Source organism: Microtus oregoni, unplaced genomic scaffold, assembly GCF_018167655.1.
Source record: "Microtus oregoni isolate MIOR12 unplaced genomic scaffold, Mior012 000046F_ref0000063, whole genome shotgun sequence".
Taxonomy (NCBI): Eukaryota; Metazoa; Chordata; class Mammalia; order Rodentia; family Cricetidae; genus Microtus; species Microtus oregoni.
In genome coordinates, this window is record NW_024543220.1 from 11,001,289 (window position 1) to 11,015,555 (window position 14,267).

The following is a 14,267-nucleotide window of genomic DNA, read 5'->3' on the forward strand; positions in this document are numbered from 1 at the left end:
GTTTTTTGACTGGGCTTGTCTTGCAGGCGGGGTTTTCTGGAGGGGAGGGGTACGACAAAAAAAGACTTTCTGCGTGAAACGTGTCCTAGGACGTGCCCCCTAGTAAGCCTGGCGTGAGTGACAGCCGCGACAGCAGGCTTTGTGCTGACGGACAATATTCTTTGCTCAGACCCATTAGCTAATATGTATTACCTCATTTCTCCTAGCTTAACTCAAGGAGCTATTTATTCATTCGGTCTTTTTTCCCCTTTTGTGATGGTGGGAACCAATTTCCAAGTCTCTGTATGCCCTTCGCCTGCTCTTCATCACTAAGCCACAGCCCCTCCCCAGCGCCTGTCCAACAACTTATCCTTTTGTTTGGCTGGGGCTGGAGAACGCACTGGCTGCTTTTGCAGAAGACAGGGTTCAGGGCCCGCCCTCCACATGGTGGCTCACAACCCTTGTAATTCCAGTTCCAGGGTACCCAACGCCTTCTTCTGATCTCTGTGAGCACCAGGCACACATATGGTACACATACATACATGCAGGCAAAACACTCATACACAGAAAATAAGTCTTTTAAACAATTATTTTTTGAGACAGAGTCTCTCTTTGTAGCCCTGGCTAGCCTGGAACTATGTAGACAAGGCTAACCTCATAGAGATCCACCTACCTCAGCTTCCTCAGTGCTGGGATTAAAGGAGTGCTCCACCATGCCTGACTTAATTCTTTGTTGTTGTTTTGGACAGACTCATAAATCCATATAATATGACTTTTAGTCATTTCTGCCCTGCCCTGTTCCTCCCCCTCACACTCTTCTCAACACGATCTTTTTGTGTGTGATCCACTGGGTTTAATATGGGTTACTTGCCCGAGTGTGAGCAATTTATCCTGACCACACGGCTGCAGAAATTCCTTCTCCCCAGACAATCAGCCACCAGTCTCACTGGGAGGGCCCCCTCCCCTTCCCTCTTTCCCCCTCCCCTGTCCGTTATGCAATGTCATGGACAAGTCTTTGTGGCTGGTTGCCTTCTAGCTAAGCTAGGGTCACAGGCTGAGGAACAGGCAAAACCTCACACCGTTGCAACAGAAGAGGTCAGGGGATAAAAACCTACTGACAAAATGTCCTACAATGTCAGTTACTCCGGTGAGACGAGCCAATAAACCAGGGTAAATAGGTAGGAAAGGTTCTAGGTGTGTGTGTTGTTTTTAATCCAACGCTGAGGGCAAAGTCTCCTCATGGAGTTGATATTGGTCCTGTGTCTAAAAGGATGCTTGGTGACCTATAGGGGTGGGGACAGCTCAGTGGGTGGAGTGCTTAACAAGGGGCTGGGTATAATTGGATAGTGGACCACATGGTTGACTTATACAAGGCCCTGTATTTTTTAATCGATTTTTATTGAGCTCTACATTTTTCCCTGCTCCCCTCCCTGCCTCTCCCCTCCCCTTCAACCCTCTCCCAAAGTCCCCATGTTCCCAATTTACTCAGGACATCTTGTCTTTTTCTACTTCCCATGTAGATTAGATCTATGTAAGTCTCTCTTAGTGTTCTCATTGTTGTCTAGGTTCTCTGAGATTGTGATTTGTAGGCTGTTTTTCTTTGTTTTATGTTTAAAAACCACTTATGAGTGAGTACATGTGATAACTGTCTTTCTGGGTCTGGGTTACCTCACTCAATGCTGTTTTCCAGCTCCACCGTTTGACAAGGCCCTGTATTTAGTGGGAAGAGAGTTGAGGGGAGGAAAAGGAGGAAGAGAAGAGGTGGGGGAAGGGAGATAGAGAACACTAAAATCTTAATCTCCAGAATCCAGATAAGGGCAGAGGTCAGAAACCAGCTCTGCAAGGCTGTCCTCTGTCTCTAAAGAGGCACCCGGCACACACCTAGCACACGCACCATACCCCCTCACAATGACAATATTTATTTTTTGAGGGGTCTCACTGTGCCACCCTAGTTGGCCTGGAACTCTCGGGCTGCCTCTAACTCATAGAGATCCACCTGCCTCTCCCTCTAGAGCTGGGAATAAAGGTGTGCATCACCCTGTTTGCAATAACAAAATCTAAAAAATTAAAAACCAGTTAAGTGAACAAAGAAAAGGGAAGTCAGGTCTTGGGTTGAGCTGGATATAGTGAGGCAGGACTGTAATCCCAGCCCGTGAGAAGCTGAGGCCAGGGACTCCTGAGTTCAAGGTCAGCATGAGCTATAGAGTGAGTCCCTGCATCAGAAAAGGGGAAAGAGCAGAGGAGGGAGGAGGGCAGAGGGAGGATGGGGAGCAGGGGGAGGATGTGGGGGGAGGGGAGGGCTGCAGCTGCAGCAGCTCAGAGGTAGAGGACCTGTGTAGTGTGCACAAGACCCCTGGTTTGACCTGTAGCACCGTCAGTGAAGATGAGAAGCCTTTCCCGTACCGCGGCAACAGCCTGCATATTTCTTTCCAAATAGCATCAATCAGAATTCCCTTCCTGACAGAGCGCAGGCACTTTTCACAGTGTCGTGCCCATGCTGACTACTTCAGCGAGGCTTTCTTCACAGAGGTAAAGCTATGGCACATCTGTACAATGATGGATGTGCTTCAGTGATGTAGAAAAAACCCATTCGGGACAATGGGGATGACTTAGGGAGTCCCCCAGCTCTGGCACGCAGAAGGTCTGGAATCCCTGGGCACAGAGTAACTGGGCCAGAAGCAAGCAAACCTCTGCAGCAGTGCGCTGGATGTGTGTGGAGAAGCTACGAGGAAGTTCTTTTCTGGGTGGTTCTGTTTCCTCGCTCTTTGGAAGGAACGTTGTCATCTTGTGGTCTCACGGGGGTGGGGTGGGGAAGGGCACTGAAGAGGGAAATGTAGGCTGGCAGCTGTGCAGCTGGCTCGCAGGAAGTGAACCATGCAGTATGACTGTGCATTTTCCTGGGCTCTGGTCAGCTGGTGGGTGAAGTGTTAGCAGACAGGGTGAGACCGAGTCAGAGGAAACTGTATAGAGGGAGAGGAGCCAAGAGAACAGGCTAAGGCCTCAAGGTGCTCGCGGTATTCAACTTTGAGAGCTGTACGAGGTAGATTTCTATTGCTGTGATGGAACACCATGACCAAAGCAACTTGGGGAGGAAAGGGTTTATTTCAGCTTACCCTTCCAGGTAACAGTCCAGCACTGAGAAGTCAGGACAGGAACTCATACAGGGCAGGGACCTGGAGGCAGGAGCTCCAGCAGAGGCCATGGAGGGGAGCTGTTTACTGCTCACATGGCTTGCTCAGCCTGCTTTCTTATAGAACCCAGGACCATCAGCCCAGGGATGGCACCACCCACCATGAGCTGGGACCTCCCACATCAACCATTAATTAAAAATATGTCCTACAGCTGGGTCTTTCTTTCTTTCTTTCTTTCTTTCTTTCTTTCTTTGTTTTTCGAGACAGGGTTTCTCTGTGTAGCTTTGGAGCCTGTCCTGGAACTCGCTCCATAGATCAGGCTGGCCTCGAACTTGCAGGGATCCACCTGCCTCTGCCTCCCAGGTGCGGGGATTAAAGGCACATGGCACCACTGCCCGGCAGCATCGCACAGCTGGACCTCATGGAAGCATTCTCTCAATTGAGTTTCCCTCCTTTCAGACGCTAGGTTGTATCAAGTTGACATAAAACTCACCAGGACAGAAGCTAAGCTGAGAAACGAGGAAAATAAGATTTTCTTTTGTTTCTGGAGATAAGGTATCACTGGTCCAGCCTGGCCTTGAACTCACGGCAGTGCCCCTGCTTAAGCCTCCCAAATTCTTAGATTACAGGCAGGACCCATCATACCTGGCCTGAAAATAGAAAACCGAGAAAATCAAACAACAATAAAAGCGGTGAGAGCTGGAGAGATGGATCAACTGTTAAGAGCACTGGCTGCTCTTCCAGAGGCCCGTGGTTCGATTCCCAGCATCCACATGGCAGCTCATAATCATCTGTAACTCCAGCTCTAGGTGATCTGATGCCCTCTTCTGCCTCCGTGGGCACCAGGCAAGTGTTACACAAGCGTACATGAAGGCAAAACACCCATACACATAAAATTAAAAAGAAAAATTAAGTGATGGACAAAGTCAGTGGGTGGGTGGTCCAGATGGAGCTGGGAGTTTTTCAAGCTGAGGGATGACGTGAAAAGACTGTGAGATGTTCGGGATGGGGGCAGCTACTGGGGGTGAGTAGGTGGTGGGTGGTGTGGGTAGGAGAGGGTGGGTGGCTAGATCATTGATATATAGGAATATCAAAGACATCAAAGGGCTGGAGAGATGGCTCAGTGGTCAGGAGCACTGGCTGCTATTCCAGAGGTCCTGAGTTCAATTCCCAACAACCGCATGGTAGCTCACAACCATCTGTAATGAGATCTGGTGCTTTCCTCTGGACTGCAGACATGCATGCATGCAGAACACTGTATACATTATAAATAAATAAAACTTTTTAAAAAAGATATCAAGGGGCCGGGCGATGGTGGTGCACGCCTTTAATCCCAGCACTCGGGAGGCAGAGACAGGAGGATCTCTGTGAGTTCGAGACCAGCCTGGTCTACAGAGCTAGTTCCAGGACAGGCTCCAAAGCCACAGAGAAACCCTGTCTCGAAAAAAAAAAAAAAAAAAAAAGATATCAAGGGGATGGAGAGATAGCTCAGTGGTTAAGAGCACTGGCTGCTCTTCCAAAGGACTTGGGCTCAGTTCCTAGCACCCACATAGTAACTCACAACTGTAACTCCAAGATCTGATACCCTCACACAGACATACATGTAGGCAAAACACCAAGACACACAAAATAAAAATAAATAAATAATTTTTTTAAAGATATCAAAAATAATCAGATGAGAGGTCCAGAATGTAGATCCCTGGTACAGCATCCGGTACAGCATTTGTCGGTCACACACAGTCCTGGCTTCAATCCCCAGCACCACAAACAAGAACAGCATAATAAACCATCAGAGAGAGAAGAGGCGAAGGCAGTGAGCCAGAGTGAGGGAGCAGAGCCTCTGATAGAGGATTCAGGCTGTTGCCGCTGACAGAGGTGCAAGAGCTGGGATTCTCTGTGCACGGGGAGCTGAGGCCAGCCAGGCAGGGAGGAGGAGAATCATAGGAACATGGGGTTTCTTGCCTCTCGGTGGGGGCAGAATCTGGGTGAGAGGAAGAGACGAGAAGTGGTTTTTACTCACTTCTCCTAATTACTTTCAAAGAGCTCAAATATTGGTGGGAGAGATTTTGCCAGATGAGGATCTGAAAAACAGAAAGGAGCGAGGTTTGACACCAGATTCCAAGCGCGGTGTGCGGCATCAAGACCTCAGGTGAGAAGCTGGGAAAATGCGGGTGCATGGGCTTCAGATGCAGAAACTCTTTCCTGAAGAAAGTTGCTGTAGGGCCTGGAGAGATGGCTCAGGGGTTAGGAGCACTGACTGCTCTTCCAGAGGACCCAGAATCAATTCCCAGCACCCACATGGCAACTCATAACTGTCTGTACAGGATCTGACACCCTCACACAGACATACATGCAGGCAAAACACCAATCAGTGCTCATAAAATAAAAGTAAATTATTAAAAAAAAGAAAGAAAGAGGAAAAGAAAAAAGAAAGAAAGTTACCTTGGCTGAAAACATTTTTTAGGTTTTCCTTCTCCTCCTCAGGAGGTCTCTGAGGTGACTCCCACCCTTGGGTGCTCTCACAGTATTGACACTCGAGTCTCTCCATCCAGAGATTCTGATTTCAAGACCAAGGATGTCACCTGATCTTTGGGCTTTAAAAATGCTGGCCTCTAGCCCCAGGATTCTACCCTAGAGAGTCTTGTGTGGTGGAGTGAAGGGTAAATTGTTTGGGCCTTGAAGGACAGGAACAAAAATAAATACAGAAGATTCCTGGAGAAAGCCTAGGGGTGACCTAGAGCCCAGGAGGGTCAGAAACTCACGATGAACTTCAAGGGGTTTGATTCACGCCTGGCCCAGTCTAGAGAAGCGGGCCTGAGATTTTGGTGCTGCTGGTTAAATGTGTGGAGGGGAGAATGTGGTTGAAACTTGGGTGGAACGGGGAAGAGTGAGCTCTAAATTACGAAGCACAGACAGACTGTAATTTGGTAAACAACTGAATTAGCAATGAGCAATATTGAAGGACTTCTGATCCTTCAGCGGGATTGCTGTTGACCTAGTTAATGTTATCACTGGAGGCTCCCATTCTTGCGGCCCAGGGGATAGGTTTTTCGGCTGGGGTGGTGCTGCAGGCCTTTAATCCGCATCTTGAAAAGTCAAAGGAACAACAACAGAAGCACGCTTGGACCTTCTGCAGCGGGGGTGAGTGCCCTGCTGATGCCCACTCCTCTCCCCCACATTTTATTTTGAGCCGGGTTTCGCTAAAGTTGTTTAAGTTGATTTTGAAATGGCTCTGCCGCCCAGATATGCTATGTGTGTTGATGTGTTTGCCACGTCACGTGTGTGGAGTTCAGATTTTGGAAGCAGGGTCTCTCTTGAGCCTGCTGTACTGCATATTCCTGGCTGACTAGTTTGGAACATTCCAGATGGTTGTTCTGTCTCCCACAATATATATATATATATATATATATATTGAGAAAGTGACCCTGGGCCTCAAGCTGCTCCAGAGTGACGTTGGTTTGTTTAGGGATAACTGAGACAGCCGACTTACACAATCACACAGAGAGCTATAACCTGGAGATAACCAGGGTGTCACCTGCCTCTGTGAATCTACCCAGAAAATGTAACCCAGAGAGAACCCAAGCCCAGTTTCCGCTTTTGTAACACTTGCTTCATTACTTAAAAACATAACTTGGGATGGTAATCTAAAAGACACCTGTAAACCAGGTGTGTTGGTACACGCTTTTAATCCCAGCACTCGGGAAGCCAAGGCAGACGGATCTCTGTGAGTTCAAGGCCAGCCTGCTCTACAAATTGAGTTCCAGGGCGACCAGGACCGTTACACAGAGAAACCCTGTCTCTATATATATTCCAAAGATCAAACTCAGGTAGTCAGACTTGTTTGGTGAGTGTTTTGTATCCCTGAGCTCCCTCACCAGCCCCCAAACAGGCCTTGAACTTTGTCTGTCTGTCCTTGAACAGGATAAACCTGGCTCTTCCTCCCTAGTGCTTGGGATAAAGGCGTGCACCACCACCCCAGGCAGGCTTTACGCTCAAGGTCTTCCTGCCTCAGCCTTTGCAGGTAGAACTACAGGACTCTACCATCAGGCCTGGTTTCTGAACCCCCTTTATTTCTCTCTCCTCTTCGGCTGGGGATGCAGCTGGGTGGTAGAGCACCTACCTAGCATTTGTGAAGTCTTGGGTTTACTGCTCAGTACAGACAGAGACAGCTGGCCAGCCAGATTGGTCACTTCAGGCAATCTTCCCTTTTGAGCAGCGGTTCCCTAAATAACTTTTTTGCTATTATTGCTGTTGTTCTGGCTTTCCTGGAACTCACTATGTAGATGAGACTGATCTGAAGCTCAGAGAGATCCCTCTGCCTCTGCCTCCTGAGTGCACCCCACACGTAGCCCCCTGACTTGAAGACGTTTGCGTTGTGGAGTCATGTCAGAAGCAGGACTTGAGGGTTAGCTGACAGTGTTGAGGGCGACAGTGTATGGAGGAGGTGGGGAGCCCTTTCGGGGAGGCCACTGCAATAATCCAGGATGAGGTAGGTAATCCCGGCAAGGGCTGTTGGAAGGGTGGTACCAAAGCATGCTACGGTTGTGGAGCTGACGCAGTTCAACAGCAGGCATGAGATGGATAAGGAGGCTGTCTGGGGCATGCTGTCATCAAAGGGGCCAACAACGCACAGTGTGATAGCATTTCACCAAGTTGGTTTAGAGCAAAAGGAGTGAAGAGCACAGGCACGGTCCCCGTGGCTGGCCATGTTCCTCCATAGACAGGCTTCCTGTGGCATGGTCCCGTGGCTGGCCGTGTTCCTTCACAGACAGGCTTCCTGTGGCATGGTCCCGTGGCTGGCCGTGTTCCTTCACAGACAGGCTTCCTGTGGCATGGTCCCTGTCCATGAAAGAACGCAGCCAGCCTCTCGAGGAAAGTCTGCAGGTGCTGTGTTCTGTTGGAAAGGTTTTGGGTCAGTGTTTGGAGTGTAACTGTGTGATGAGGTGTTTGCTTAACACATGAAGATCTGGGCTCAAGATTCATTGCCAGAAAGAATGAACAAGCCCGTACCAAAACTTTTAATCCCAGCACTCGGGAGGTACAGGCAGGGGGATCTCTGTGAGTTTGAGGCCAGCCTGATCTACAGAGTGAGTTCTAAGACAGCCAGGGCTACACAGAGAAACCCTGTCTCAGAAAAAAAGCAAAGCAAACCAAACCAAACCAAAAAATGTAGATACCTGGGAAAGGGGAGAAGGAGGAAGGGGTTATTAGCCGCGTGTTTGGGAAGGAGATAACGCGCCACTGAGCCCAGGTTAGGGAATTCCCAGTCAGGAGAGAGGTGTGCCTGAAGCCTGGTGACACACCTGTGATCCCAGCATTTGGGAAGTGGAAACAGTATTTCAGGAGACAAAGGTTATCAGTGAGTTTAAGTTTAACTTAACTATAAGAGATACTGTCTCAAGATAAGTCAATGAATAAAGGGTGGGGTGGGCAGGCGGACAGACAAGTCAGGCAGGAAAGGGCTGGGGGAAGCAGAGTGTTTTGAAAACATCACTAATTTTGTGCAGTGCAATCAGTGGCTATTAGAGATTCTAGCGGGGTGAGGAACGGAAATGCATTTCAAGGAGGCAGAAAGAGCGGGTTTGAAGGAAAGACAGAACCACAGAGACGGTTTCCAACTCAAGAAGAAAGCTGAAGAGGAATGAGGCAGGAGACACTGCACATAGGAAATCCTCCAAGAGCACTGGTGGTGGCTGCTCTTTCAGAGGAAGGTCCCAGCATCCACAGTAGGTGTGGCTCACGACCACCCGTAACTCCAGCTGCAGTGTGTCGGAGGGTGTTTGTGGGCATCGGCACTCATGCTTGTGTAATACACACACATATAAAAATAAATCTTTAAGAAAATAGCTATCGGGGCTGGAGAGATGGCTCAGTGGTTAAGAGCACTGACTGCTCCTCCAGAGGACCCGGGTTCAATTCCCAGCACCCACATGGCAGCTCACAGCTGTCTGTAGCTCCAGTTCAAGAGAATCTGACATTGTTATACCAATGTGCATGAAATAAAGTTAAATAAAGTTTTTTTTTAAAAAAAAAGAAAAAAGAAAATAGCTATCGCTAGGAAAGGCATTAGACCTGAAAAGTCTCAAGAGGAACCAGTGATACCTGTGCCTCCCTCCCTCGGCCTCAGCGCACCCCCCCACCCAGTGCAAGGTTTTCTGCCTGGATTCTGTCACAGCCTGGTCTGAGCATATCTCACCAGCCATCCTGTGTGTCACCGCCATGCCTCCTGAATGAACAGCTGGGACACACCCTGCTTTACATGTGTGCAGTGAAACCAGACACTCGCTCTGCTTGGTCCCCATCCCCTCTCACAGAGGCATCACTACAGGCTTAGGGTTAGCTAGGGCAATGAGCCCAGGTGTAGAGGATCTGTTAGCCCTTTTCCCAGGATTCCCACAGGTCTCTGCTCCTTGTCTGAGCTTGCCTTCCTGTGGGACTCTGGTGCAAGCTGTCCAGCCCCTGGCCAGGAACACCGTGGGCAGGTGATCTTTCCCCTGCTCCTGTTACCCCAGCCTCGACCAGCTTCACTGTGGTCTGCCATCTTCTTCCTTCTTGCCTTCTAGAAGTCTCCCTTCCCCCAAGCCCTAAACCCAACCTAGAAGGGAATGGGAAAGCAGGGCTGGAAAGCCCGGGAGAATGACACTCCAGGTCTTCCTCTGGCTTCCTCTCTCTCTTGACATAGGGTTTAGTACAGCCCAGAATGACCTCTAACGTGCTATAGAGTGTGACTTTGAACTCTTGACTCTTCCCCGCCAGACGCTAGGTCTATAGACCTACAGCAAGCCTGGCTAGGGGGACCCTCTTTTCTCTGCTGTCATGGAAAATTATCTCCTCCCGTTTTTTTCCCTGGTGAGGGTCAGCACCCCTTCCCGCTCCCCGCGAAGTGGAAAAACAAAAACCAAGATGAAAATTGAAAAGGGAACGGAACGCCAAGGGTCAAGGTGTTCTCCGAACTGTGGTCTTTGGAACTGCGGGTGATAAATCCACTAAAGTGTCTTTAATACCGTCTTTCGGAAGTTCACACACACGGACACACAGATCAAAATAAATCTAGGGCTAAGGGGAGCCGGGAAGCGCAGGCTCCCTTAACCCTTCTGCCCCGCTGCCCAGGGGTTGGCACAGATAGAAAGAGTATTTACACTGCAGGGACTTGGTTCTTTTTCAGGGTGAGGGGTACTAAACCGGAAACTTCCCACATCTCACTCCGAAAGCAACAAAATGGGAGTTCTGAAATTAGCAAGAAAATAGGCAGAGAGACCCGGATGGAGAAGGGAAAAATCCGCACTGGCAAAGATCCGAGCCAGAGTAGGGTTGCAGTTCTCCCAGGGCTGAGCCCTTTTAGAGGGGTAAGGGGAAAGGGAACGTCCGACTGCGGGTTGGGCCTGAATTCACAAACCCAATCAACAGACTGAACTACCCCGCAGGGAAGAAGGCGGAGCCTGCCGACCTGGAGGCGGGGTTTGTGGGAGTTGGGGCGGGGCCTATAGAGGAGGCGGAGCTTCGAGGGCCTGACTCCCTACTGAGGATCCGAGACCAGGGGAGCTCCGCCCCCGTTTTGCACTTGACGGGGTGGGGCGGCGACTCGGGGCTCGGGGCTTGGGGTTTGGCACGGATTCCAGTGTCGCTGGGGATGTGGGTTTTGGAGAAGTTCCTGAGGAACTGGATTCGGAGCGTAGTCGCTGGGCCCGAGGTTCCGTGGGGGCGGAGTTTATGATGTCTGGAAGTCCAGCGGCGTCGCAGGAGGATGTGCAGGGCGCGCGTTGGATAGGCGGCAGGACTGCACGACGCGCCTGGGAGGTTGGGGGGCACGGAGTGGGGCCGACAGGGGGGTGGTTTTAGGGATCCCAGTAGTTTTCGTGGTGCTGGGCGGCGATGATGATGACTACAGTGAGGATGGTACAGAGCACCATGGCTGCGATGCCCACGGCCAGGGAGATGAAGGAGAAGTTCCGGGCCTCGCGTGAAGCGATCTCGGCGGACACCATGTCTCCGCGGGCCAAGGCCGTGCGCACCTACCGGGGAGGGATGCGGGAAGGCGAGGGTCAGAGAGCCGCTGCTCACCCGTATGTCCAGAATGCCCTGGACTAAGGAAGCCCGGGGCAGCCCCAGCTTTTTCTCTCCTCCCCCGCCCCACACACCTGCACGGCCTTGAAGATGGCGATGATGCCTGTAGGCCAGAAGCAGCAGATGGTGGTCAACACAGCGATGGGCATGTAGTCGTGTGGCGGGCGCCTGGGCTCCAACAGAGCCAGCCCTGGGGCCTGGGGCGGCGGGGGCAGAGTGGAGGTCACTCCCGGCCCCCCAGGGGTCCCGCCTGCGTAGGGCTGTGGGAAGGACAGTGGGGAAAAGGGACGTCACGCCTACACTCCTGCTGCTTGCCAGCGGTTGGCCAGTTGGCAGAGAGGTTTCTACAAACCCGACTCTAAGATTTGGAGGGGGGGAGGAATTAACGCCCCATCCTCCCTGATAGTAAAATCGGCCTAGGCTTCCCCTCTTTGTGCTATTAAGCCCCATAGTCGTGCAAGTTCCCACACTGTCTTACAAGGTCTGGGTCTGTCTGCACTTCAGGTCTGTTTCCACGCTCCTTGGCATCCCCAGGCTCAGACTTTGCCCTCTTCTACCCTAGCTTCCCAGGTTCCATTTCTTTCTCTCCCTCCAAGCCGTTTCTGTCCTGAGTTTTGAACCACCTCCCAAACCTTGACCTCTGACCCCCAAAGATAGCCCCCTCACCAGGTCCACCACCTTCCCACCCGCAGTCCCTTCCCTCTCCACTCTTCTGTCTAGGGTTTGTTACCAGAACACCGCTCGCTCTGGTTCTATTTCGCTCTCTCCCAGCTTCCCGTGTGTCCCTGTTGCACCTGCCTCCCTCCTCCTAGGTCCTGTCAGCCCCACACTCACCGTGCCCACCGGATACACCGGAACATAGGCAGTGCAGGGCTGCAGCTGCAGCGGGTAGCCGGGCGCCACGTAGCCCCCCAGCGGCAGTGTGCCCACCGCCCCCGTGTGCGTGGGCACCACAAAGCCCGGGGCTTGGGCCGTCGGGGCTGGTGCTGGTGGGGGCGGGGCGGCGGCCGCCGGCGGCGGTGGGGGAAGTGGGCCCTCGAAGCGAGTCTCCTGCAGATAAGGGTCGGGTGGCATGCGGGGTAAGGTAGCACAGCCGGGTGGAGGAGCCCCAGCGCCGGGACCGGGTGGGGCATGGTGGGGGGGCCGCGGTAGCGTGGCGGAGGACGAAGGACCACGCTGAGCGCTAGCCGAGGCAGAGGCCAGCCCACCTGCCCCTAAGCGCGGGAGGGTGGCAGTGCCAGACTGGTGGTAGTGGTGGTGGTGGTGATGGTGCGAGGAGGGGGCCGTTTGTGGGGGCGGGATGGGGGGCTCTGCCGGAGGTTGGGGGGCATTGTAGGGCGGCGGCGAAGTGTGGGGAACTGAGTCTGGAAGGCCTGGCCACAGAAAGCGGAGGAGAGGATAAGGGGAAAGAGAAGACAGCAGAGATCAGAAGGGTGAGAACCAAGGTATTCAGAGAAGGAGAAATAGCGAGGGAAAGACAGGTGGGATGGCAGCTCCCAGTCTGGGGTCAGGGAAGCGGGTGTATCTAGGCCACCTGCCCTCCGATCTAGTTTTGCAGTCACAACTGTCACAACTCTCCTCCAGCCCCCCCCCCCTCCCGTCACCCACAGCTGCCAACCACACATCCTCATCCAGGGCTGCCCCAGAGCTGTCCCCTCTGAACTGCGTGCTCGCTTTAACAGTTTTCCTGTGGAAGACATTTCCGCTTTCCTCCAGTGGAGAAATGGGCCAGGGGTTACCTGGGAATCTCATGGCCTCAGTTAGGGTCCATAAAAATGTCTCCTGGGACTAGCCATGGTGGCTCATGCCTGTAATCCTAGTACTTGTGAGGTAGAGGCAGGAGGACAAGGAACTAGGGAGTTCAAGGCCAGCCTGGAAAATCTTATCTCAAAAAAAAAAAGTCTGCTAAATTCTTCTCTGGCAACCCCCATCTGATCAAGTCACTGATATTTCTCCACTGGGTGTCTCCAAGCCATCTGTCACTCCCAGGGATGGTGTCCCTGCAGTACCTGGCTGTGCCTTCCTCTCCTCAACCTGCCCCCCCCCTCGTGTTGTTGACATGGCAGAGGCAGACTGACCCAAAGAAAGGAAGAGAAGGATGAGCTACAGGAAGAGGAGGGGGTGGGGGTCTGAGTGCCTGGAAGTGGAATGGGACTGAGTCACTCAACACCCCAGAGAGGGTCAAAGAAGGGGGTTAGGGCAAGTGGGGGGTGAGACCGGAGAGGATGGAGGGGCTGTGGGGCTATTGGGATTTTTTTTTTACCTGACTTTTCCGATGACATGTTTGCAGTAGCTGGAGCAGGGTCTCTGAAGCTCGAGTCAGGGCCCCCTGGCCGGTGCAGAAGTCTGGGTCCGGGGATGGCGCAGCCGGCAGCAGCGGCGGCGGCAGCGCAGAGATGGAGAGATGAAGACAGTGTCGGAGGGGGGGCGGGCAGACGGAGAGTGGCAGAAGGAGCGTGGCAAGGGGGGGGGAGCTTAAAGGGACCGAGGCCAGGGAGGGGGAGAGCTTCAGAAGTCGCCCCCTCCAACACACACTCGTTGTCGCTCTGCTCTTGGACCACCTCTTCCCTCCTCTCACCCTGGCATTCAAGCCCCCAGTTTAGGCTCCCTTGGAGTTGTCATGGAAACCGGGAGGCAAGACCAGGCAAGGCGGTGGGGACTAAGAGAATGAAGGAAAGGAGGGAGAGAGAGAACTCTCTCGAGTCTCTCAAAGATGCGCTGTAATGATTACATTGTGGGAAGCCAGTTCAATGGATTTACCCACTTACCTCCAGACCCTGTTCACCCAGACCCGGCTCACCCAAGGGGTTCTTTCCTCAGTTCCCCTCAGAACTGCAAGATAGCTCTAGGCTTCTCCAGTTAGAGACAGCATCAGATGTGAGCGAAAACTGTTCAAAGCTGGGAACCAAGAGAGCCCAGTCCCCCAAGCATACAGCCTGGGCCTGCCCTTGTGTCACGGAGGCCAGAAGCTCGGGCCTGTAATTTGAAGCTGGCTGAGAGAAAGCACCTGTGGGGGTACACGGGCACCTTCTTCCTCCAGGGTTAAGAAGCTGAAATGCTTTAGCAGAGGGGAGCAAAATGCAATTGCTTATT

At 52.3% G+C, this 14,267-nt stretch overlaps 5 protein-coding genes across 5 annotated transcripts in view; all 5 read right to left on the reverse strand.

Moving 5' to 3' along the window:
• Positions 1-14,267, reverse strand: part of LOC121435313 (H-2 class I histocompatibility antigen, Q10 alpha chain-like) — a 731,224-nt gene that overhangs the window by 606,501 nt on the left and 110,456 nt on the right. The window lies entirely within an intron of this gene.
• LOC121435272 (H-2 class I histocompatibility antigen, Q10 alpha chain-like) overlaps positions 1-14,267 on the reverse strand; it is a 708,503-nt gene that overhangs the window by 583,456 nt on the left and 110,780 nt on the right. The gene's annotated exons all lie outside the window — the stretch shown is intronic.
• Positions 1-14,267, reverse strand: part of LOC121435270 (H-2 class I histocompatibility antigen, Q10 alpha chain-like) — an 808,095-nt gene that overhangs the window by 557,798 nt on the left and 236,030 nt on the right. The window lies entirely within an intron of this gene.
• The window catches only part of LOC121435275 (H-2 class I histocompatibility antigen, Q10 alpha chain-like), a 703,994-nt gene that overhangs the window by 557,798 nt on the left and 131,929 nt on the right, over positions 1-14,267 (reverse strand). The window lies entirely within an intron of this gene.
• Prrt1 (proline rich transmembrane protein 1) lies at positions 10,472-13,948 on the reverse strand. Its single transcript, XM_041634511.1, has 4 exons — positions 13,438-13,948; positions 12,009-12,547; positions 11,249-11,434; positions 10,472-11,122 (listed from the first exon to the last, which is right to left on the reverse strand). Exons 1-4 carry the CDS (start codon positions 13,454-13,456, stop codon positions 10,946-10,948), a joined length of 921 nt encoding a protein of 306 aa, XP_041490445.1. The 5' UTR covers positions 13,457-13,948; the 3' UTR covers positions 10,472-10,945.